The 22,477-nt window shown below is 37.8% G+C and overlaps 3 protein-coding genes across 4 annotated transcripts; 2 read left to right on the plus strand and 1 right to left on the minus strand.

Moving 5' to 3' along the window:
* The first annotated feature begins 768 nt into the window (after nucleotides 1–768).
* LOC306912246 (uncharacterized protein) lies at nucleotides 769–3,671 on the plus strand. 2 transcript variants are annotated; one of them, XM_079488236.1, is made up of 2 exons: nucleotides 769–973; nucleotides 1,508–3,671. In XM_079488236.1, exon 2 carries the CDS (start codon nucleotides 1,660–1,662, stop codon nucleotides 2,659–2,661), a length of 1,002 nt encoding a protein of 333 aa, XP_079344362.1. In that variant the 5' UTR covers nucleotides 769–973; nucleotides 1,508–1,659; the 3' UTR covers nucleotides 2,662–3,671. The 2 variants fall into 2 exon arrangements, with proteins under 2 accessions (XP_079344362.1, XP_079344363.1); XM_079488237.1 differs by having other exon boundaries at nucleotides 769–950; nucleotides 1,508–3,394.
* On the minus strand, nucleotides 3,536–13,616 carry pdcd6 (programmed cell death 6). Its single transcript, XM_079488238.1, has 6 exons — nucleotides 13,447–13,616; nucleotides 11,229–11,290; nucleotides 6,574–6,618; nucleotides 5,122–5,280; nucleotides 4,581–4,690; nucleotides 3,536–4,231 (listed from the first exon to the last, which is right to left on the minus strand). Exons 1-6 carry the CDS (start codon nucleotides 13,527–13,529, stop codon nucleotides 4,133–4,135), a joined length of 558 nt encoding a protein of 185 aa, XP_079344364.1. The 5' UTR covers nucleotides 13,530–13,616; the 3' UTR covers nucleotides 3,536–4,132.
* On the plus strand, nucleotides 13,603–21,848 carry rec8b (REC8 meiotic recombination protein b). Its single transcript, XM_079488235.1, has 18 exons — nucleotides 13,603–14,252; nucleotides 14,390–14,458; nucleotides 14,561–14,703; nucleotides 16,007–16,082; nucleotides 16,240–16,360; nucleotides 16,853–16,916; nucleotides 17,001–17,068; nucleotides 17,365–17,446; nucleotides 17,833–17,914; nucleotides 18,556–18,718; nucleotides 18,891–19,031; nucleotides 19,329–19,401; nucleotides 19,755–19,912; nucleotides 20,428–20,476; nucleotides 20,639–20,714; nucleotides 20,819–20,935; nucleotides 21,030–21,136; nucleotides 21,222–21,848. Exons 1-18 carry the CDS (start codon nucleotides 14,197–14,199, stop codon nucleotides 21,296–21,298), a joined length of 1,722 nt encoding a protein of 573 aa, XP_079344361.1. The 5' UTR covers nucleotides 13,603–14,196; the 3' UTR covers nucleotides 21,299–21,848.
* The last annotated feature ends 629 nt before the right edge of the window (nucleotides 21,849–22,477 follow it).

Consider the following 22,477-nt stretch of genomic DNA (forward strand, 5'->3'; position numbering starts at 1 on the left):
AAGGGAGAGACCACAGAAAACATGTATTGAAACATTTTGATAACATAAAATTTACTTGCCACCATTATTTAAGTATATTACATTTACATGCAGGAACACGATCGTTCCATTGTGTGCCATTACAAAAAACTGCTTTCCTGAATATCACATGATCTTCAGAAGGAGGTTTATCTTCATGATCTCTTTTTCTTCATTTGACAGGTTCCCTTTGTCATTTTTAGCAACACATTTCTTGGTTACCATGAATTTTAACTCTAGAAGTTCTGGAAATCTATCACATATCATTTTGACCGCTCATTCTAGATTTTACCGAATGTCATTTTTTCCCATGTAATATTTACATTCAAAGTTACGACGTGAAACCGTGAACTCACTTTAGAGGGCCGGTCCAAATCTGTGGGTGGGCCACATTCGGCCCGTGGGACGTAGTCTGTGGACCCCTGTTGTAGACTATTGAGTGGCAAAATCCTTTAAATTAGAAATATATCTATATATATATAACCCCTTCCCCGCATCATTCAGAGGCGATGCTTCTTCACGTTGCTTTGAAAAGTGTATTGCGAGAACTCTCTCTCTGTCTGCACTCAATGCAACAATAATCATAATAATTTGAAACAGCAACCCAGACATTTGTCACAAGCATTGATTAAAAAAATGATGACGATAATCACATGAAAAAAAACGAGTTACCACCTGCCTAAGGGCTTGCAAAGTTTTCCTGTAAATCACCTGGTCTGGGTGTGTTCAGTTTGTTAGCCCACACTTCCTGATCTTGTCTAAGTTTGGATAGTTGGAGACGCATGTCAATAAACTGGGACCTTGCAAATTTGAATTGTAATCTCTTATGCACAGTTGATGTTCGTTTAAACATAATTGAGCATAAAGTAACCATATAATCGTTTTTCATAATTTATTCTGGACCAAACTAATTTGCAACCATTCTCTTGAAGGTAAGGCAATTTCATTGTCATTGGTCCTCCTTTAACATGATATTATTTCAATATTTTAAATAATAATATTAGTGATAAATAATACTTTAACCATGCATAATAGATAAGCATATTTTTTTAATCTTAGTCTGTTTTGTAACATTATTTTGTACTAAGAGTTATGATTTAAGTACATGATATTTGAATCATTGTACTTTTATGACTTGCATTATGGTTTTATGTTTAAACATTTACAAACAAGGAAATAATGCAATTTGTCAATAGCCTGCATTAAACATAAAACAAAGTAAATATAAAAGTTAGGGCGGAAGGTTTAAAAGCGGATTTTTTTGAAAGATAATATGATGTTAATGTTTTTGTGTTAACATAATGGTTTTTAAAAAACCTTTCATTAATGTCAATTTAAGACCTAAACATACATTTTAGTCTGGGATTAACCATAAACCTTGTATGTGTGTATCTGTGCAAAAGTAATTGCATTTTCAGACAAAACAGTATGAGTATTTAAATATATACTGCTATTTAAACCCAATAAATATAAAGAGTTTTTTATGCAGGTAAATTAAGTACATTTCTTATAGACAGTAAATCAATACATGGACCCACAACAAGATATGTACTTAACACAACAAAGGTTAATCAGAGTGTATTACTAAGAAAAGCGAAGATCGGAGAAAAACATGATATAAAACCTCAAAAGTTCATCTTGATGGTTGGAGAAACAGGAACAGGAAAGACCACTCTTATCAATGCAATGATCAACTACATCATGGGTGTCAAATGGGAACACAGGATTTGGCTGGAGATAGACGAGATATCAGACGACGCTGAGTCAAAAACAACAGCTGTAACAGTTTTTGAGGTTTTTGCACAGGACTGTCCATTCTCTCTCACCCTTATTGACACACCTGGATTTGGGGACACAAAGGGCAATGAAAAAGACAAACTCATTGGTGAAACTTTGCAGGAGTTGTTCAGATGTGAGGACGGGATCCATGAAATTGATGCTATATGTCTTGTGCTGAAGGTAACAGAAAATCGCCTCCATGACAGACAACGGTATATTCTGGATGGAATTATGTCATTGTTTGGCAGGGATGTAGAAAAAAATATTCTTATACTATTAACAAACTCCCATAAAACAGTCCCCAAAAGAGTCCTTAAATTCATAAAAGAATCAAACATTCCATGTGCAAAAGATAAAGATGGTAAACCTGTTTATTTTAAATTTGACAACTGTCAGAGTGAATGTTATGATGAGGAAGACAGAGAGAGTTATAAATCATCATGGGATAATGGAATTGAAAACTTCAGAAAGTTTTTTGATTATCTGAATGGGCTACACCCCAAAAGTTTAGATATGACTGAAGGTGTGTTGAGAGCCCGAAAGCAACTGGATGCTTGTGTCAATAATTTAAAGGATCGAATCAAGCTGGCAGAACTCCGACAAACAGAGCTTGAGCAAACAGAAGTAGCTGCGAAAGAATATGAAAAAGATCAAAAACAGAAGAACTTTCAATATGAGGTTGACGAACCGTACAAAGATTTGGTGAAGATAGTGTCAAACATGCGACCCGCTGCACAGAGTGTAAAGAGAACTGCCACTATCCAGGATGCTGGTGGGTCAAAGATCTCGCTTGGTGTAGTGCGATGTCGAAAGAGGGAAAGTGCACAGTCTGCACTGGAAAGTGTCATTACACAAAACATGTAAAAGATGACAAACTATATGAGATTAAGACAAGAAAAGTTACAAAAACAGACAAGGATTTGAAAAAGAGATTTGAAAACACCCTGGGAGAACGTCAGAGTTTGATGTGCAGACTACAGAATGAGATGAAGCAGATTGAGAGAGAGAAGATAAGGCTTGTGGAAGAGTGTTATCAGTGTTTAGAGAAATTAATGGAAACTGCATTAAGATCTACCAGCATGTCCTGTTTCATACATCTGGACTTCATGATTGAGAAAGTGAAAGAAACTGGAAAACAGGAAAGAGTTCAGAAATTAGAGGAACTGAAAATAAGCTTTCAAATGGAAAATGTGGGACTATACGGAGAAGACAATGTTCACTTGATTTACTCAGCTCATATGTAATACACATTATTGTTACTTCAGCTTGTTTAACTAAGTTTTATTTTTTGATGTATTGAAGTTATTGCTATATCATAGATTCTGTTTTACTCTTTTAACCATATAGTTTCCTCAAAGCGGTATTTGCCAAAATAATATTTCTACATTAAAGAAAATTGCTTTCTATAATTTTTTCTTTTGATCTTACCATGTGCTTTAAGTTTTAACACACTTCATATCTACAACAAAAATAATAGCTGCATCATGGACTCAAAACCATGTCCTTGGCCTTTTCTCATTGCTTTGTACAATGCATCTTTACACGAGGGGGCAGAGTTGAGCTATGAAATAAAAGTATTTTGTACATGATCAACCTTATTTTATTTTAGTGTTATTATTTTAATTTAGCATGGGTGTACCTTTAATACTATCATTATAACCCTATCCATCATGTTAATTATCAACAACCTTTATGAAAATGAGGTAATGTATAATACTAAAGATCCAGTACAAACATGTTCATGTATATTTTTCAGTTTTTAATAAAACAGCTCACCTTAGTTATTTTTAAAGTTGTAAGGCATCATGCATGAAAAAGCCATACAAAACATATGTACCTCCTTTCCTAAAATAAAACGTTGAATTTGTTACATTACTGTGCGGATTAAAAATATAATTCTTTACAAATATATGGAAGAGCTGACAGTCAATCCAAAAAAGGATCTTATAATGACGAAACAACCTGTTCTCACAGTACGTCTTTGTAAACATGAATTAAATTCAGCCAAAAAAGAAACATTAGTTCATGCTTTGACATTAAGGAGGTTTACAAGAAAGCATGCAACTGGTCTTAATATGATTTTCACAATCTCGACATTCTTTAAACACAGAAGAGCGAGTGATATTCTGTAGACTCTTACAATAATAATATGGTTAACATAATAAAGAAATATGATATTACTACTAACAGACGAACAGACAGACAGAATTAAGAGTCATAAAGGTTCCATCCCCGCACCCTCCTCTAGAGGGTAGTGTTGAGTCGTCTGCTGGAAGACTGCAGGGGAGGACATTTGGTGTTTGGCACAGGAGAGTGCAGACATGCTTGTGTTATGCTATACCACATTGAAGACCATTGAGAGATACTGTTCATATGACACCTGGATCCAGCCGTCCTGGTCTGTGTCATATCGTCGGAACACATCAGTTAACCTCTGTTAAACCAAAAACAGAAATCATATGTTTATAAATTAGGACCTAACTATTTTTAGAAATATTAATACTTCATATAGCCTCATAATACTTTATGATATGTATTTGTCGTCACAAAGATTTTAGAAATCTATGAAATGGTCAAACATGGTCTATCACTTTGATTCATTCCAGGCACACTTGATCATTTTAGTATATTTAAGAGGAACAAATGAGTAAAATATCACAATATATCAAACATTTCTAGATATTATCATATCTCATCAAGAGCTTGAAAAATTTTTATTTTGCCAAGTGGCCCCTAAAGAAAAACATTATGTTCATTGTTGTCTAAAAAAACTCTATCATTACCTGTAAAACAATACAGCACTGAATAAAGTCATCAAATGCCACTTGGGTCCTCTTCTGACGGTCAAATTTCTCTATGAGTGTATTGTAGAACTGATCTGATAGACGATAACCTGAGTGAAGAGAAAATAATTTAGCATTTTTCTCAAAAGTAACATTACATCAATGAAAATAAATATGGTATCCTTATGTTGTTCCAAACCCAAATTATTCTTCTCTCAGTGGAAACTGAGATGTTAAAGAATGTATGTTGTTTCTTGTAAAAAGGGGGTGGAACAATCTTTTTGTTACTAATAATTTTCATTTTAAAAAGTGTCTCTGTGCTTAATTTTTATGTGCATCTGTGCACCTTTCATTTATTGGCCTTTTTTAACTTTATTAGATTAGATATATTTGTTTCTAGTAAAGAGAGACAGAAAATGAGACTGGATGAGAGACAGGAATAGGAAAGGACCATTTGTAGCTCCTCGGCACACATTCTGCTGGATCACTGGCGCTGATGCGGTTTCATTTACAGACGTCAATAAGAAGCATTACTACTTACCAAAGCCAGTAAGAGCCTGTTTGAGTTCGTTCTTGTCGATAAACCCTGAGTTATCCCTGTCGTAGGTACGGAAGATATTTTGCCAGTCTGTGATGTACTTCCAAACGCCGGCAAACTCGTTGAAGTTAACCCCTCCTTTGTTTTCTCGATCAAACATAGCTGAAGAGAGAATTATGTTAAGTTTTACCATACGTTATGTCACTTTTCATACACAAAAAAAAGGTTTTGTTAGCATGTATACAGTTTGTGTGCTTGAATTTATTGTATAATGTAACTGGTGAGGTCATTTCCTATCCTGATCATTTTCTCTGTTTCACAGGATGCCTTCGAAACATGTTGGTTTGAATTAGCAAAGATGAAGTGTTTTGTAATAAATATACAGATTAGCAACAATTCTGTTAGACTGCCTTGTGACTAAGTCATTCAACTGAGACTGTAAAAGACCAAACTGAGAAAGAATCCCCATGACAGACAGAAAAAAGACATAAATGTACTTCATATAGTGTTTCAGAGTGTGTCCTCTTTACCTCAGATGAAAGTTAATTTTCTGGAGTTAAAAATCAATAGACACACTGTAGTGAAGTAGGCGGGACGAGAGCCGAGATTCGTGGCCGGGGCGTGAGTGATTACGAGCGTCAGCTGTACGTGCACCTGTCTCGTATCACAGAGGGGGTGGGTCGCTACTGTCCGCCAAAGCCTTTCTTCTCAGCCCAAGAAAGGACTAGTGGGGGGCGGAAGAGCCAAGAGCGGCCACTGCCTGCCAGTGGCCGGAGTCCGTCTGCCCCAGGGGGAGGACAAGGGGACGGGGGGCCGCTTCTGTCTCCCTACCAGACGAGCCACCAGGCCACCAGGGGGCGCGAGGTCTAGCTCTCAGGGCCATCGCTTGGAGTGCTCCCGTCTCCTTACTCTAGTCTCATCTGTGCATACCCCAGGGGATAGTCCGCCGAGGCTGGGCGACCCCCCACCCCCGAGGAGTGAGTGATTACGAGTGTCAGCTGTACGCGCACCTGTCTCGTATCACAGAGGAGATTGGGAGCATAAGAGGACGAGCGACCGGACCGTCAGTGAGAGAGGACTGGACTTTATGTTGTGTTTAATTGTTTGTCTTTTTAATTAAAAGTATTTCACGTTCGCCGGTTCCCGCCTCCTACTTCCCTTTTATGGAACTTTGTAACACACATTTATTCCTGGCAACCTTCCACAAAAAACCTCTCTCTCTTTCTGCTGCTTTAGACAAATTCCTGCCATATGTTTAGCCATTCGTCACTCAGCTGACAGCTTCATGCTTCGAGTTTGAGCTGAAACAACTGAGTGTTTCTTAACCAAGAGTCTTAATAGGAAACATTCAAGGTGTCCATGGACGCACAAACAAACAAACAGCATTGAGAGTGTAAACAAGAGAGAGATTGTGAATGACGGTGTGCATGAACACAAGATGGCATTAATACTCACATATAATTGATCTGACGGTCACAGGGTTGAAAGGTGTCCATGTGCCTGGAAATGAAATGGCACAGATTACATTTGGTGAATGAATTCACGTCATGTTCCATGTTATAAGACCACATGAACAAATTGTTCGCAACTCACTTGACTTTTGTCATATGAAATAAAACAGAATATTCTGTTAAAAATGTACTGTAGGATTATGATGTTATTTTTGGTTCATATTATTTTATTCTCGTCTGCATGAATAAAGATAGGTCTCGGAAATTGAGGGTTACATTGTGATCCATTATTATATTATATAATGAAATATGCAGACTACTATCAAAGACATCAATTTATCGACTAAACAGATCTAGTTTTAATTTTTAAATAGATTTTAATTTCTGCTCTTTGTCTTCCTTATGAGGTATTCTATTGTGTTTATGTTTACAGTTGCGTTTAAATGCCTGCCGAGATGACATCACTAGGAGCGCCATTATGACACTTGCTCAGTTGTTTTGTAAATAACTTTACTCTGTGAACTGAGACGTTTTAGTAAGCTTCAATGTTCGCCTTTGCTGACCTTGAGGAACATATATTATAGTACTTCCAAGTACAGTAAAGCCTCTATTTCTTCAAAACACATTATATAATTTGTCTCAGTGTGCTTATCTTAGCAAAGCTACGGAGCACAGTGGGCGTGCCGAGGGTCACAAAACCAAAAGGCACAATAACGTAGAGCTGTTAAATAAAGCCATTCTTTCTGGCTAAGCTGAGTCATGGCCTCATCTCTTTCACATACACACGAAGCTGCACGAAGAGGGAGAGACAGAAAAGACTTGCAATGGTGATTAACCATTTTCTAAAGAGTAAGAAACAAGATTCTTCTGTGGTTTTGGGCAGATGTGAATTGGAAACACAAAACTGAACAGAATAAACGTTGTAATGGTTTTCCTCTGTCACCAAGGTCACACTGATTACATTAGGTAGATGATTGCAAAAAGTGTTGACCCATCTCAGAGAGAGAGAGAGAGAGAGAGAGAGAGAGAGAGGGTACAAAGATGCCCCTATGTGCGCCACAGTGGCTCTAGTCACAGCACTGCCCACTTCGAGAGAAATCATGGAAAAACAACAACATTCAACTGACTCTAGACAAGAACCCAGCGGTCTAACACATATCAACACTGCATGTGTTAACAAGACTTCAAACGTATAGATTTTTTGTTTTTTTAAATTATCAACAACACATTTAACAAATTCAATATTTACAAGGATAGAAAAGTGTATTTTATGTCCAAAATTAACACTGGCCAAGCAACAAATACAAGTAATACCTTTGAGAAAGTTAACTTTAAATTAACTTTATTAGGAACAGGGCTCCAGACAAAAAATAAATTATGGAGCAATTGGCTCCTATGGAGGAAAAACCAGGCGCCAAATTGTTTATTTAAGAGCCACATAACATGAACTTGAACCACTTTTAGTTATCCTGTCGTATGTACATCTTCCCCCTCATAGGTTTTGCTCACATAAAGTTCTTTCTCAAAGTTGTTTTTCCTCGTAAGCAAGTAGATACGTAATCTGCTGACTTTTCATGTTAATTCTGCTCGAAAAATGGCAGAGACGCTTTGTTATTGATTGACGCTAAAACGACTGGTTAACTCTGAATACACCAGACCAAATTTGTACTCTGAATTCATTTGAACCAACAGAAAATGTGCATGTCGAGACCATATTAATACATTATATATAGAAGGCGGATAGAGTTGGTGGGCAGAATACTCTTTAAACTGAACGGTTATGACATGGTAAATCATAGCTCCCCACTGCCAGTGTTTCACAGGCCCTACAGCACCGGCCCTTGAAAAATGACCTGTGATATAAATCTGTGAACAACATTACTACAGCAAACGCCTGGAGCACTTTCTGAGAAAATCAAGAGTGCATAAATACGTTGAACCAGCTAAACGACAGAGTTGAGCACTTATACAGCAAATAAACCCAGAAGCCCCCAAAACAACAGTTTGATTAAGAAAGATGGGTAACATTTGGCTATGTAGAAATGATCTGCACAAAAGCCATAAATGTATTATGATTTCCACATAAGCCAGAATGGGCTCAAGAATGACATTTTTCTCATCATAGTGATCTTAAATCCATCGTTTAACTGTATTTATAACCTCAAGCAAATGTCACTATTGGACATACGTAGACATTGGGCACATATTGCACTAATGTATAGGATCAGACACCTGACGTGAGCGCTGTGTCCTTGAGGAGCATTCTGGGACATTCAGACACAGACTTTAGCAGAGCTGACAGGCTTAACCTGACCACTGAACCATCTTATAGCAGGACACACCGAACATCATCATCCACTACACAACATCTGACATGCCATGTCTGTTTTTATAATAAAAAAAAACAATGAAACAAGTGGCACACTTCTGCAATACATCAGACGGTTACTACAATGTTACACGCTTCATGACGTCACTGGCAAATACGGAGCGCAGTATCAGCGTGCTATAAAGCATCAATGCCCTGCAGCAGCGCTGACAGGAACAGGCAGCAGGATCACTGAACCGTTCAGCTTAAACCAACACAGCCAGTTCTCAAGAATGACAACAGTTTTCTTCTAATTCTGCACTTTAATAAGGCGCTCGCCAAACAAACCTCACTGCTTTGGGCAGATAACGGTTTCTGCCAGGTGTGAAGCATCTCTGACCCACTTTGGCACATCTTATGCTCATAAAGCAGCATTGGCTGTTGAAGTAAGCTGTCTATGAGTTGCACTCAGAATGAATGGTGGCGGTGACTTAGCCTGTGTTTTGTATTGACATTGTGATTCCCCGGAAGAATTGTTTGGCTCACCTATTTAATGAGAACTTCATTTAGCTACTTTATGTGGGTCAGAGATCGGATGAGATACTATATTTCTCAACCGATACAGATAGCCGATAATGTTTCTTAACATTTTCTATATACAAAGCACAAATTCATAAACTCTTCCCATCCTCTTGACAGGATACTGACAGGATATATCGGACCTGATCATCGTCTGTTTATTAACTATGACCCGAAAAAAAATTTATAGACCGATACAGATCATCTTTAATATAAACCGAAAACATGCATTAAAGTGTTTTTACTAGCTTTGCTGTGGCTCAGAGCATAGTGTTAGCAACGCCAAGGTCATGAGTCTATCCCAGGGAATGCACATTCTTAGAAACAAACGCATATTCTAATGCAATGTAAGTCACTTTGGATACAAGCGTCTGCCAAATGCATACATTTAAATGTAAAATGTCACTATTTAAACGAAGTACAAATGAAAGGGCTGTGTAGCCGTTAAAGAGTGTTTTTAAATATGCAAATTTGTAGTTTATTTGTTAATGATCGTAAGCTCATATAATCAATTGAATATTACAGAAACTATTTTTGTTTGCCTGTTTCTGTTAGTTCCTGTCAGTCAGGAAACCTGGTTCCTGCATACACCTTTTTCTTAACGTCTCCGTGGAGGGCGCCATCACCGAGAGTGACTTCCTGTTTGATGCTCTGCACATCCGTTTTGAATTTGCTATTATGTTAGAAGATATTTCTGTTAATGGTTAAAAATTATCTTAAAATTTTCACGGTAAAAGGCTGTCACAACAGCCACAGAAAGCTCAGAACACCTTACGAACGAGGGTTACCACGTGACACAAGAGCGTAAAGTAAATTATGTCTACTATGCCTACTGTATTCTGCCCCTCTCAAAAACTTTACAACATATTGTGTACTTCGTTATTTACTTTATTGTTATTGCATAGTACATCACTATTAACACATAGCATACATCCAGGGCTAAGTGACATTATTATCATTTATTATAATATCAAATAAAGTTTAATATTACAGTTGCGCTGTATTCAAACTTACGTTTTCACATTGGATGACGCAGGAAATACACACTTTTTAAGTATTTTATATGTAATGTATGTATTTAAGTGTTTAAGTTTGGCCAAGTCAGCATTGTAGCTCTATAAAAGCCACGTTAAACAATACAGCAGCTGTGTCGCTACATGACATACCAGAACCGCTCACACTGAAGCATCCAGATCTCTCAAATAATGTGTTTTTTTACAATCCAAGGCGTAAGAGATCCAAGGCGATGTGACCAGGTTTATTTACTGTATATCTGGTGTGGGTATCAAAATCTTCCCGTTAGATTATGACTCCCCTTTTAAGAACACTGGACACCCCGCTTTAGAAATGTGAACTGTTGATGGAAATTGCAAAGAATTCGTCTAATGTTAACGCTGCGTAAAGTGTTTTAATAAATGTAAAGCTCTTGGCCGTCTACATACATAAGACGATATTCAAATGTGCCTGATGGCTGGAGTTTAATGTCATCATCCCAGTATATACGCTGTATATGCTGTTTTAATTGACAAATGTATTATAACGTCTATTTAAAAGCATAACTTGGTAAAGCCTAACAAATGGGAAGTCTTAAGCTTCAGCCCTACGCAAGGCATAGTTTCGCGAAATGTGAAAAAAGGTGGATACAAAAAAAGAGTGTAACATTGTTTATGGAAAACCTCCACCTTATCTTATTATATGCTAAATGAATACCATTCAACCTCTGTACGTATGTGTGATGATGAGACTACTTAGAATAAAAGAAAAAAACATACCATTCGATAAAGCCTGTTGAAGTTCTGTGTCTGATATTGCCCCACTCCTGTCTTTATCTACCCTGGAGGAAACAAAAACCATATTGATGAGTTGCTAGCCAAAATAAATATAACTTATGTTCAACTCTATATTTAGTGAATGACAAAAAGATTAAGTAAATTATGTATGCGGTTGAAATGTGTAAGAAAATAAACACTCTACAAACAAGCAACAAACCTGGATGTGGTTACAACAAAGGCGTAATAGTATGAAACTATTGGACGATTATTTAAAAGCTTCCTTCTTCAAAGCCACACTTACTGAATAAAAACCAGTCGTTCATATACATTGTTTTTTTTATCCTGTGAATGTAAATAAGTTATTCATTCATCTGTTCACAGATGTTATGAAGGCACAGCCTCATGCTGATATTTTTATGATTCACTTTAGTAATAACATTGCAGCAATGATTTCAAAGAAGTGGAAAGTCAGCCACACAAAGAGATCCTTGACTATTTCTACTATTGGGAGTGTCCTTTCCATTACACATGTTCCATGAATCGTAAAAAGTCCATGTTTCCATAACAACCATTCGGTGTAGAATTCCATCCTTTCCATGTGGAAACAACACAGTATTCTTTGGTCTAATTTGTGAACAGATTATAGAAGGAAGAGATTTAGCAAAACCCTGTGAACCGGTATTATGAAATAAGAATTGGAAGTAAGTAACATTCCAATAACTCTACGTGTCTTAGCACACCAACAAAATCCCTAGTATCGCAAGGCTTAAAGAAAACCATGGGGGAGACCTTAGAAAAACAGCAACGGCTGGTCTCAGAGAGGCCTCGATAATATCAACACAAAAAACCTTGAAAGGGAGTTCAGTTTGGGTCATAACCACAGTAAACTGTGAAGGGAATGTCTTGTTGGCTTGTTTGTCGAGCGGGACCCGGCCCACCAGTCAATGTTTGAACTTGTGACTCCTATTCACACAAGCCATTCAGAAGTAACCGTCAATCAGTCTTCGTTTATAAGGGATGGTTGCAAAAAGTATTGGGATTATTCATTTTTTTATAGACGGCCTACGACCTTCATTCACAGAAAGTACGATATCACCATCTAGACTGTTTTCCCTTCAGAAGCAAGTCACACTTTCCCTGATGAGTTACTTGAATTTTCCAAGGTTCCACTAAATGTAAGATCTCACAGCAGGTTTATTCGTTCTCAGTGCAGTATTGCATTACAGCAGTCGGGTGAGTTGGGACCTATATAATCATAACACTGCTGTAAATCATACAGGTCAGATATATAATTATATCCGGATAAAACAAGTGACACGGTTTATAAAACATTGTCTTTGCAGTTTATCATGGAGACGCTTAAACAATGCACACGTGACTCATGGCAGCGGGTTAATGTATAGATAAACAATCGTGACTCACTACACATTCCGAGTCATATGACCAAGGACAACACGCCTTGATCTTGAGATTATTCATTCAGCATGAATTTCAGAGGCACGGGGATTCAATCCCTACGTTAACCAACCACGTTGATCCGTGTTTTGTATTCTGGGAGCATGTTTTGAGCTCGGGGTGCGTCTTCGGCGTCAAAACGAATAGAGCAGCACGCACGGATCGAAACATGCTTTTAAAAGTTGAACTATTTTTAACTTGACCCGCAACGCGTTGAACGCTCGTGTTGCTCGGCGTTGAAACAACATCGCGACGTAACAGCCACGTACTATATGCGTCTGGACGATTATTAACAAAATATTGCGTTCAGCAAGGACGTGTCCCGTGTGAAATCTGGAGTCTCTGCAGTATTGCATAATTCGTTACTATAGTGACGATCTAACTAGTTAAACAGAACTAACGTTAACCGTTATTTAAACGGGTTTAAAAAACATACAGGGGGGGTATAAGACTGATATTCACGATAACAACTAACGTAGCTTCAAAGTTATTTCTAAATGATCGATCGCAATGTTCATAAAAGAAACAAAATAGTGTGTTGAAAATGAAAGTAAGAGGATAGTCCACCGGAAAGCAAAACAATTTTATAGGCGCTCGAGATCGCACAGGGAAACGTTTGCTTTGCTTTTGCGAGTTGTAAACCCCTCTGAAAGTTCCCGCACACGTCTTGTACGTGTCTTGCAACAACATGCTTTTTCTTGCCGTGCTTGTCAAATCATCGACAGACGTTGAAATGCGGAATCGTGATCGCGTTTTCTCTTACCTCTGAAATATGTTCCATAGAAAGCTCTGATCCGGCGGTGCGCTGTTATAATGAGGTGGTCTGTACTGGTTTTGATAAGCCATGTCCGCTGTTTGTCCCACTAAATGATAAAACGCGCAAGAGACTTCAATTTGTTTAAATCGGACTCAAAAAATTCTTCACGCATAGGCGTGGCGTGGAACTCACGCACTTCCCATACAAAATTAAAAGACGTCACGCGGAACCGCCTCCTTCGAGTCTCACGGGACTTTCCGGAGCGGTGATTGGCTCGTGTCGTGTCAGCGCGGAACGTTTGCGCTAAATGGGCGGGGCGATACGCCTGACTAATGGAAAATGTGAATAGTACCTCATTTGAAATATTTCGGTCCTGTTCAGGCAACATTTATTAAAAATATATCAACGTAAAATCTGAATTCATTTATTTTAAACAAATCAAATTAAGTCGTTAATAATTGATGAGATAATCTCGTAGGAGGAATTATTAGACAGGAAACACGTTTTCGTTGTTTAAAAGAATGAGACATTAGATTGCTTTCTGACTAGGTTTTGGAACACGCCCACCTTCATGTCACCTGTCAATCAATTCTCACAGAAATTCAAATCTGACTGAACAACAAGACAGCGCATATTTTTGATCTAGCGATTACTTCACGATATTATAATATTACCTCTTCTTTTTTTGGAAATTTGTAAAGTGTAACCATCCGATCTTAAATAAGATATTGATCGATGGTGTGCAGCTGAACTAAAATGTTTTATTATCCAAATGTGCTTCAGCGCCACACTGGCTGTTTCTCTACAATTTGGTAAGTGCTTTAGTAAAACACAGTTAAGAAGGGTATAAATAATAATACAAATTTTATTTGTGGTTATTCATAACTTTGTTTACTTTGTTTTGCCGAAAATAATTTTGTTTATTAAAGTTTGTTTGTTTATTTTTTAGGTTGGCTGCCACTAAAGGCATCAGGATTAGCAGAAGAGAGTATCTCAAGGTCAACATCAGGAGAACATGGTAATAATAAAGGTCAAACTCAAAGTAATGTGAGAGGGATTTTTATTTGATTGTTTTGTCATTTATAATGTTAATGAGTTGTTTTTGTTGGTGTATCTCTAGTGAGGACATTGTGGATTATGTGATGGTCCAGGTTCCTCCGGTCCACCCCAGTCTTCCTCGACCACGTTTCTCTCTTTATCTTTCCTCTCAACTGCAGTATGGTGTGGTCATCGTCTACCATCGCCAATGTGCTTTTCTGCTCGGTCAGATCATCATCATAACAGAAGCAATTATCAGGCATACACTGTACACTTAATACCTTCACGAAATCCCCTAAACACACCAAAGAGAATCGATTTAGGCAATTCCATTACCAAATGTTTCACCATATTGAGGTCAGATGTCGATATTTGGTTGTTTACAGTTTTGACTCGCATCCATAAAGCTGCGTTGTCCATTTACATTTATGCATTTGGCAGACACTTTTATCCAAACTAACTCTTATACGGTACATTTAAGATATACATATAATGTGAATGTGTTTCCTGGGATTGAACCACAACCAACGTTTCTTCTAATGTAATTCTCTATTACACAACTCTAGAACAGAAAAAATACTATTATTGACAAACATAGGTTAGTTGTAGATACAGTTTTGCAAGTACGGTACACGAGACAATGCTTACATAGTACAGGAGGACAAATATGCTTACAATAATGCACAAATGATTTACAATCATCTCATAATAACATTGAACAGTGTAATAGTATTGTCATCAGTGCTCTCAGCTGGCTTTAATGAATCTTTCTGCCCTATTCAACCGGATGAGGGAAGTGCAGATGGCCAAACAGCACCCATTATTATCTAGTATTGATTTTCCGTCTGTATCTGAGATACATGTTGAAGTAGCTTGTGTTTTCATTTGCTGTGTGGGAGAGTGATTTTTGGCAGCCTCGCTGGTTCAGATTTGGAATAACTGCACTCAGGAACTGATTTATGCTGTTGTAAGAGCTTCCATCAGTAGTCTCACTAGAAAACACATTGTCACATATTAAGTGCAGCTATGGGGATCAGTAAGGAACAGATAAGACAGCCCTAATCAGGGAACAATTCATGGGAGCTGAGATTGAAAGCATTCATCACAATGACACAGAGATCTCAGAGAAGGGAAATCAGAAATGTGGAGGTACATACAAAAATGAAGACACATACTGGCTTAAGGATGGAAATGTTGTAGAGATATTTCATATGATAATTATAATTAATCAGAGTTACTTTGAATATAGATCAATAGATCAAAAGCTATTCACATCTCAAAGCCTCCTTTCCAATCCATCTGGACCGTTGATGGAAATCATGCTGAAATATCATGTTTTCTCATCAAAACCAGTATTCAGCACTATAAGTGCTGTCAAAAATGAAATGCTGCAAAAGTGTAGAATTCAATCCTTTGAACCAAAGTAAAAATTTTACTGTGTAATATATGATTGCTACATTGCATCATCTAAAATGTGTTTGCAATACATTGAATGAAATGAAGCATATTCTGTCTCATTTCTTCGCAGAGGAGATTCAGCAGACCATCGAGCATTTGCTTCGCTCAGAGAGAAACTCTCGCATTGACATGCCCGAGACTGAAAGGTCAGATTCAAAGTCAACTTTGTCATGTTGTGTCTCAAATACAACTTATCCTGACACCGATTTACATATTGTTATTTACGTGTTACAGTTGTTAACAGCATTACGGATGTCATTTGTCATTGAATAAACCCTGTTGGCATTGTGTGTTTTCCTCTAGGTTGGTCCTGAATGTCCCTAACTCTCTTTTCCAGCTGGAGGAGAGCGAGTGGGCTCTAGAGCCATTCTTTGGAGTGATGGGTGTTGGTTGCGAGCTGCCTGCTCCCTGCATGCTTTCAGAGGTGACCAGATTTGTAACAAAACATGACGAAAGACTTACAATGAAGCAAAATATATAGGAACCAAAATATAATAGAGATATGTTTGGACACATTTCTAGATACTTTTAAAATACGTTTATTTCAGCCACCAATAAGAGCGCAGAAATGTCTATTTAAAGGTATGTTTACCCCAAAATAAAATGTATTTATTCATGTTCAAAACCTGAATTTAAGTCTCGTTCTTCTGTGGAACACAAAAGAAGATATTTTGAGAAATATCTGAGTGGTTCATGTCAATAGGGGCAAATGTTCTTTGGTTGTCAGCATTCTTAAAAAAAATCTTCTTTTGTGCATCTGTACTCCAGTTTTTTTGAATTCGCAAATACCTGCATACCCGCTCAGCCTATCTTTAACAGCATACAAAAGGGAATTTAGCACAAACACATTACACAAGCTCAATCTCTGCCCTTTCTTAGCTTCCGAACCTTGACTGAATTTATTGTTTATTGACAGACTCGGCTATTTACTGAGCCCTCATCTCCTCTGGTGGTCAGGAAAGAGATTACAGCACCTAAAGGTGAGAAATATTGCAACTCATCAGGGTCTAAACGTGTATCCTTATGATTCTCACCCATTCTCTGTGTCTTTCTCTGTTTCTAAGGCCTCATTGCCCATCCTGAATCGATCACCATCAAAGACGCATGTCTGTTGCCTGTGCTTCCAGCTGAGGTAAACTCATCAGCGACTTTTTACCCCTCATATACGCATATCACTCCTCCGTGCCACCAATACAACCCACACATAAGATCTATATTTGAGTCTGTGTGCACAGCGTTTGCATACACAAAATACATGACGCCACAAAATGTCGAGTTTTACATCCAAACTACCCACATGAGGCTTAGTCACGGACAGCACCAGATGACCAGCAGAGATGATGATTACTCATTAATTGTTTTTATTCTGTGTATTTACACCACACACTGTTTTTCCACCTCATGTTTCTACTATTCTCATAATATTAGTTTGGTGGGGCAGAGTTACCCGAGGCCACAGCTCAAGAGATCAACATGCTAATGGAGCAACAAGATCAGTTTCATCTTGGGGGTGAGAACGAAATAGATGGATGAATGGACAGATAAACAGATATGGATCTGATTTAACATTATTGGCTATACGCAGGCCCACACAGAATCTTTGCCCACATAACTTGGCAGAAAGCCTCTCAGATTTTGTCAGAAAGCCTCTCAGATTTCAACACGTTTGTAATGTTTCAACATTTTATGCATTCTGTGTTGCTTAAGTATATTTTGATGGTTTTAGCTACTAAATTACTTTAGCTAAGAGTAACTTCAGCTCAGTCCAACATCCATGTGGGAAATGTATAATAGATATTTGTAACCGTAATCACTTGACTTTATTGGTTGACTATAAACATATTTTTTATAAAGATATGAGTATAAGAGACTGTTTTTTTCTGTATGCTCTATTAGATGAGGACGATAAGGAGAGAGAGAGGGCGACAGAGATGGACAAATCTTCAGACATGGAGGCTGCTATGGTCTCTTTAGACCAGTAAGTTACAGAGAGGGAAACGAGGGATGGTTCACCCAGTAATTCAAATTCTGTCATCATTTATTGACCCTCATGTCGTTCAAAATCTGTATATGATTTTTTTCTGTGGAACACAAAAAGAAAATATTTTGAGAAATGTCAGTGGTTTTGTGTACATACAACGGAAGTCAAAGGGAGCCAATGTTGTTCAGTTAGCAACATTCTTCAAAATATCATATTTTGTGTTCATCAGAAGAAAGGAAGTCCGACAGGGTTTGAATGACATGAACAAATGATCAAAGAATTAACATTTTTGGATGAACTGTCTCTTTAAGGAGGATTTCATATACAGATTTATGTCAGATATGACAGATTTTTGCTACCTACACAAACAGGGGTACTGATAAAAGGAAAACATTTCTCTGTTTGGTTGTGATTCAAAACAGCATGAGTTTATTATACACACAATGGTAGTCGCTGTTCCAAATGTCCTTGACCCATATATGTAAAATAAAAAATCTCTTTGACTGTTCAGTTTAATGTAGGCCACAATCTTAGCCTGAGGAACTAGCTTCTTATGTTTCCAAAAAAATATTCACACCTTATGGATTTAAATGAATGTTTGTGTTTGACGTTTGCGTGCTTGCTCTCTTTGTTTGCAGATTGAAGAACATTGAGTGCATCGCAGATGAGGGGACAGGGCATCCTATGGAGGTCACAATAGACAGGGTCCCCATGGAAATGACCCCTCCCCCAATTACCCTGCCGCCAACCACCGAAACCAGTGAGAAAGATGGAGAGCAAGAGATGGAGCGCTTCTATGAGGTGTGTGTACAGCAGTAGCCACATTACCTTGCCCAATCTCCACTAGTATTACATAATCCATATGTGTTCTGAAGCGTGCAAGCACAATAATTGCGTTTAATCCACAACTATGTGCTACTGTTTTAATAACCTCTCTCTTAAATGTTTCTCTAACTTTGTCTCTATTTCTCAGACCGGCTCAGTGGCAGAACACGTGCCTCCGAAGAGACAAGGGCGCAAACGCCAACTGATCTTTGCCGACCAACAGACACAGATTTCCCAGGATGCAATGCGGCAACAAATTAACAACCCTCTGATTGAAACTCATTCTCTGGTAAATGATCAAAGAAGTAGGGAATTTTTAGGCACCTCATGATTCGACTTTGATTCAGAGGGTCATGATGTAAATACAAAACGATTCTTGGTGCAAAAGAGTTGTGGTTCTGTGACTTTTGCTTTGTACTAAATGCTGCATTAATGCTTTCTTAAACTTTGTTTATATTGAGAAACTATCTAAAGAACATGATTTTGTACAAACATTACAATACTGCATACCTAAAATGTATTTTTTTTCCTGGATTGAGGATTTCTTTATCTATCTATTTCTCTCTACCTATTTCTTTTATTATAGTCTGACGTGCTTCTGAGTATTCCTGCCTCCCGCAAGCCATCAGCAGCGGTTCTACTTAGCTCACTGTGTAACTGTACGTCATAACACACTTTGGCTGTGGCTGAACACCTTTTATAAATGGGATTGTACACCAAACTAACATATCTACAAATAAGCTTTATATATACAGCGTATTTATAGATCATTCAAATTTTATACTATTGAGCATCAACATCCAAAACCATGCAGTTTTGATGTTCCAACATCAAATATTTATGAGCAAAAACACGGAAGCTAACACATCCACTGCTCTGGGTGAAACTGAGCACTTTAGCAGATCTTCGTAATGGAACCACTGGACCGTCAAAAGGTTCAAAAGATGTCATTACTAGCCTCGCAAACCTGACTATTCTTACAATTGACATGCCGCTGGTCTTTGCAATGCAGTGATCATTCACCCTGACCTCCAGTCGCTATGGAAATGCTGCAGCGTTGCGCCCGCCCACCCCCGCCCCTCAAAGAAACGGCGAGCAGAGGACGAGAGCGTGCTGTCAGAAATAGAGAAAGAAAGAGGGATGGAGTGGATTAGAGAGTCTAGTAGGGAGGTAAATGCATCTTTCACTTCTAAGAGATGTTGCGTGGCTGATGGCGTCAGAGGCAGAGTTTAGATTTATAGGTTCTGCGGGTTATCAAGGTCATCTACACTGTTATCACTTAAAGAACAATTTAAATTCTGTAAGCGTTTACTCCACAGCAATGCATTATTTCTATCTTCACATTGTTCTCACATACAATGAAGGTGAATAGGGACCGGTGTGATTATAGTGCCAATCTCTACTAATCACAAATAAATACCATTATTAGTCCATCCCATGCACTGTATTTCAGCTTTCCTGAAGCCATATGTTAGTTTTATGTGATGACAAGGCTAAAATTGACAATATTTTTCATATAAAATTTTGGCATATCATATATCACTTGTCTACAAGACTCCAGTCCTCATTCACTCTTATTGCATGGAAAAGACATGCTAGGCACTCGGGTCATTTGGTTTGGGACAAGCTTATGTGGGCTTTTTGTTAAATCTTTCTTTTCCTCTCTCTGTTTTGTGGATGCTTAGGTGGTGAGAGAGTCTGGTGAAGCTGCACTTGTTCTTTCTGAGCTTTCAGGTGAAAACCACACACTCCTTTAGCCCCTAACAAACTAATAAGATTAAAATGTGAAGTCACTCCTGATTTGTAATGATAAGTTGATCACCTTGAACGTTATGAATGTTATAGACATAGGTCTATTATTGATGAATAAATGCCTAAATGGTTGTGCGTGTGCAGCTGGTTCTGACGTGCAATTGGATGTGTCTAAAGGAGACAGGTCTCAGAGTGACCTCATCACTCCCACCAGCAAATGGTAAGAAACATGAAAACTCAAGATGCATATTAATAAAGTTGATATTCAGCACTGTAGCTGTGCAAAAGATTTTAATTAAATGGATATTATGTTTTCATTCGCAGGTCCCCAATAGAGGAGGCTCCCGATAAAATGGAGGTGATATTCGAGGAGCATATTGAACTGCCACATGGAGACATTGAGCCTGAGATAAGAGATGTCAACACCTCTGACCTTCTTAGGTACATACAGTGTGATCTATGACTCCCTGTATTATCTGTGTGAAGGGTTGACATCCTTCTGATCTTTGCACATCTTTTTGTTTTTTGATCATAGACTGATCATGGGCTTCATCGAGCGCTTTGAGAAGGTCTGCTTCCACTCACTGCTGCCCCGAGAGGCCGAGCGAAGCACTGCAGCTCATCTGTTCTACAAAATTCTGGGTAAGGCACGAGCGGGTTGCAGTGTATGTACAGTTATCTTATTGTGTCAGGTGATACTTCATGAGAGAGTGTATGTGATCCACAGAGCTGATATGTGCTCGGAAACTTTGTGTACATCAGATGGAAGCATTTGGAGACATCAGCATTACATTGATCCACTGAAGATGCATTGCATTGTTTTGTAATGTTTACATTTGCTCACACAGCGAAATTAATTTAAATGCACACAGTTATGCATTTAAATGCATTAGTTATCATTCTAGAAATATAAGCATTATCAACTAGAAATATTTTCATATCTGTTCAAAAAAGATCTTTTTATTTTATCGATTTTCCTGCATTTTAGTTGTTTTTAAAGGAGCAAATTGTGTTCTTGTAGTGTTTATTCTGATATTACAGTTTTTAATGTGGTCATCATTTTTTATATTTTTTTACTTTTTATGGACTTTGTTGCTTGTGTTTTAAATTCAAGCACATGTCTGTAATTGTTTTTAACATTTATATAAACTTAAATAAAGATGTAATGGGCTTTTAAAATGAATGAGTGTCCAAAGATGGCTCAATGCTAATGGTATTATACAAAAAATATGAATTTATACAAAAGTAATGTTTTATTTCTGTATATCGTGTTACTGTATATGTTATACCGTTGGAAGAATGTCAGCGTTTGTGTTCAATAACATGACATAGAAATAAATGTTTTTGTAAACCTATTTGTAAAGTGCAGCTCTATCTAGTGTGCACTCTCACATCAATATTAAACCTTCATGTAATGCCAAAAATTGTTGGGCAGGTGATCCTCAATGACCCCTTATTTATTTGAGTCCATAGGGGGCAGTACAGGACCAATGTAGCAAATACCCCTCCTATCTGAAAAGCCCTGAATTGGCTCCACTGACTGATACAGGTCATGATCTCATGGCTTAAAGTACACTATTAAACAAGAGCCGTGAAACCCTTCATATAAATGTAACACCAGTCATCTACAACAACAGACGGCCATCCCACTGGGCACAAAAAACGGATGCCAAAAAATGACACTGTCAATAACACCGATTACAAAACGCAATGAGTGACGTATGTAGAATAGGCATATATGGCAACGTAACAGTTAGCATACAGATCTGATGAAGTGTCAACACAAAACTATGAACAGTCAACAACAGACTCACACTTTCCCACCCCATAGCATGCATGCTGTGAATTTCAGACAGTCTGTGGAGAAACTGTTTCAAGACATCATTCATTACCCAGTGTGCTAATAGTTCAGGGAAACCTTATAATAGAGATGTATGCATTTGTTGTTATATATTGCATAGTGGCAATGTGAATCTAACATCA

Source organism: Barbatula barbatula, assembly GCF_947034865.1.
Source record: "Barbatula barbatula genome assembly, chromosome: 23".
In the NCBI taxonomy this organism is placed as follows: Eukaryota; Metazoa; Chordata; class Actinopteri; order Cypriniformes; family Nemacheilidae; genus Barbatula; species Barbatula barbatula.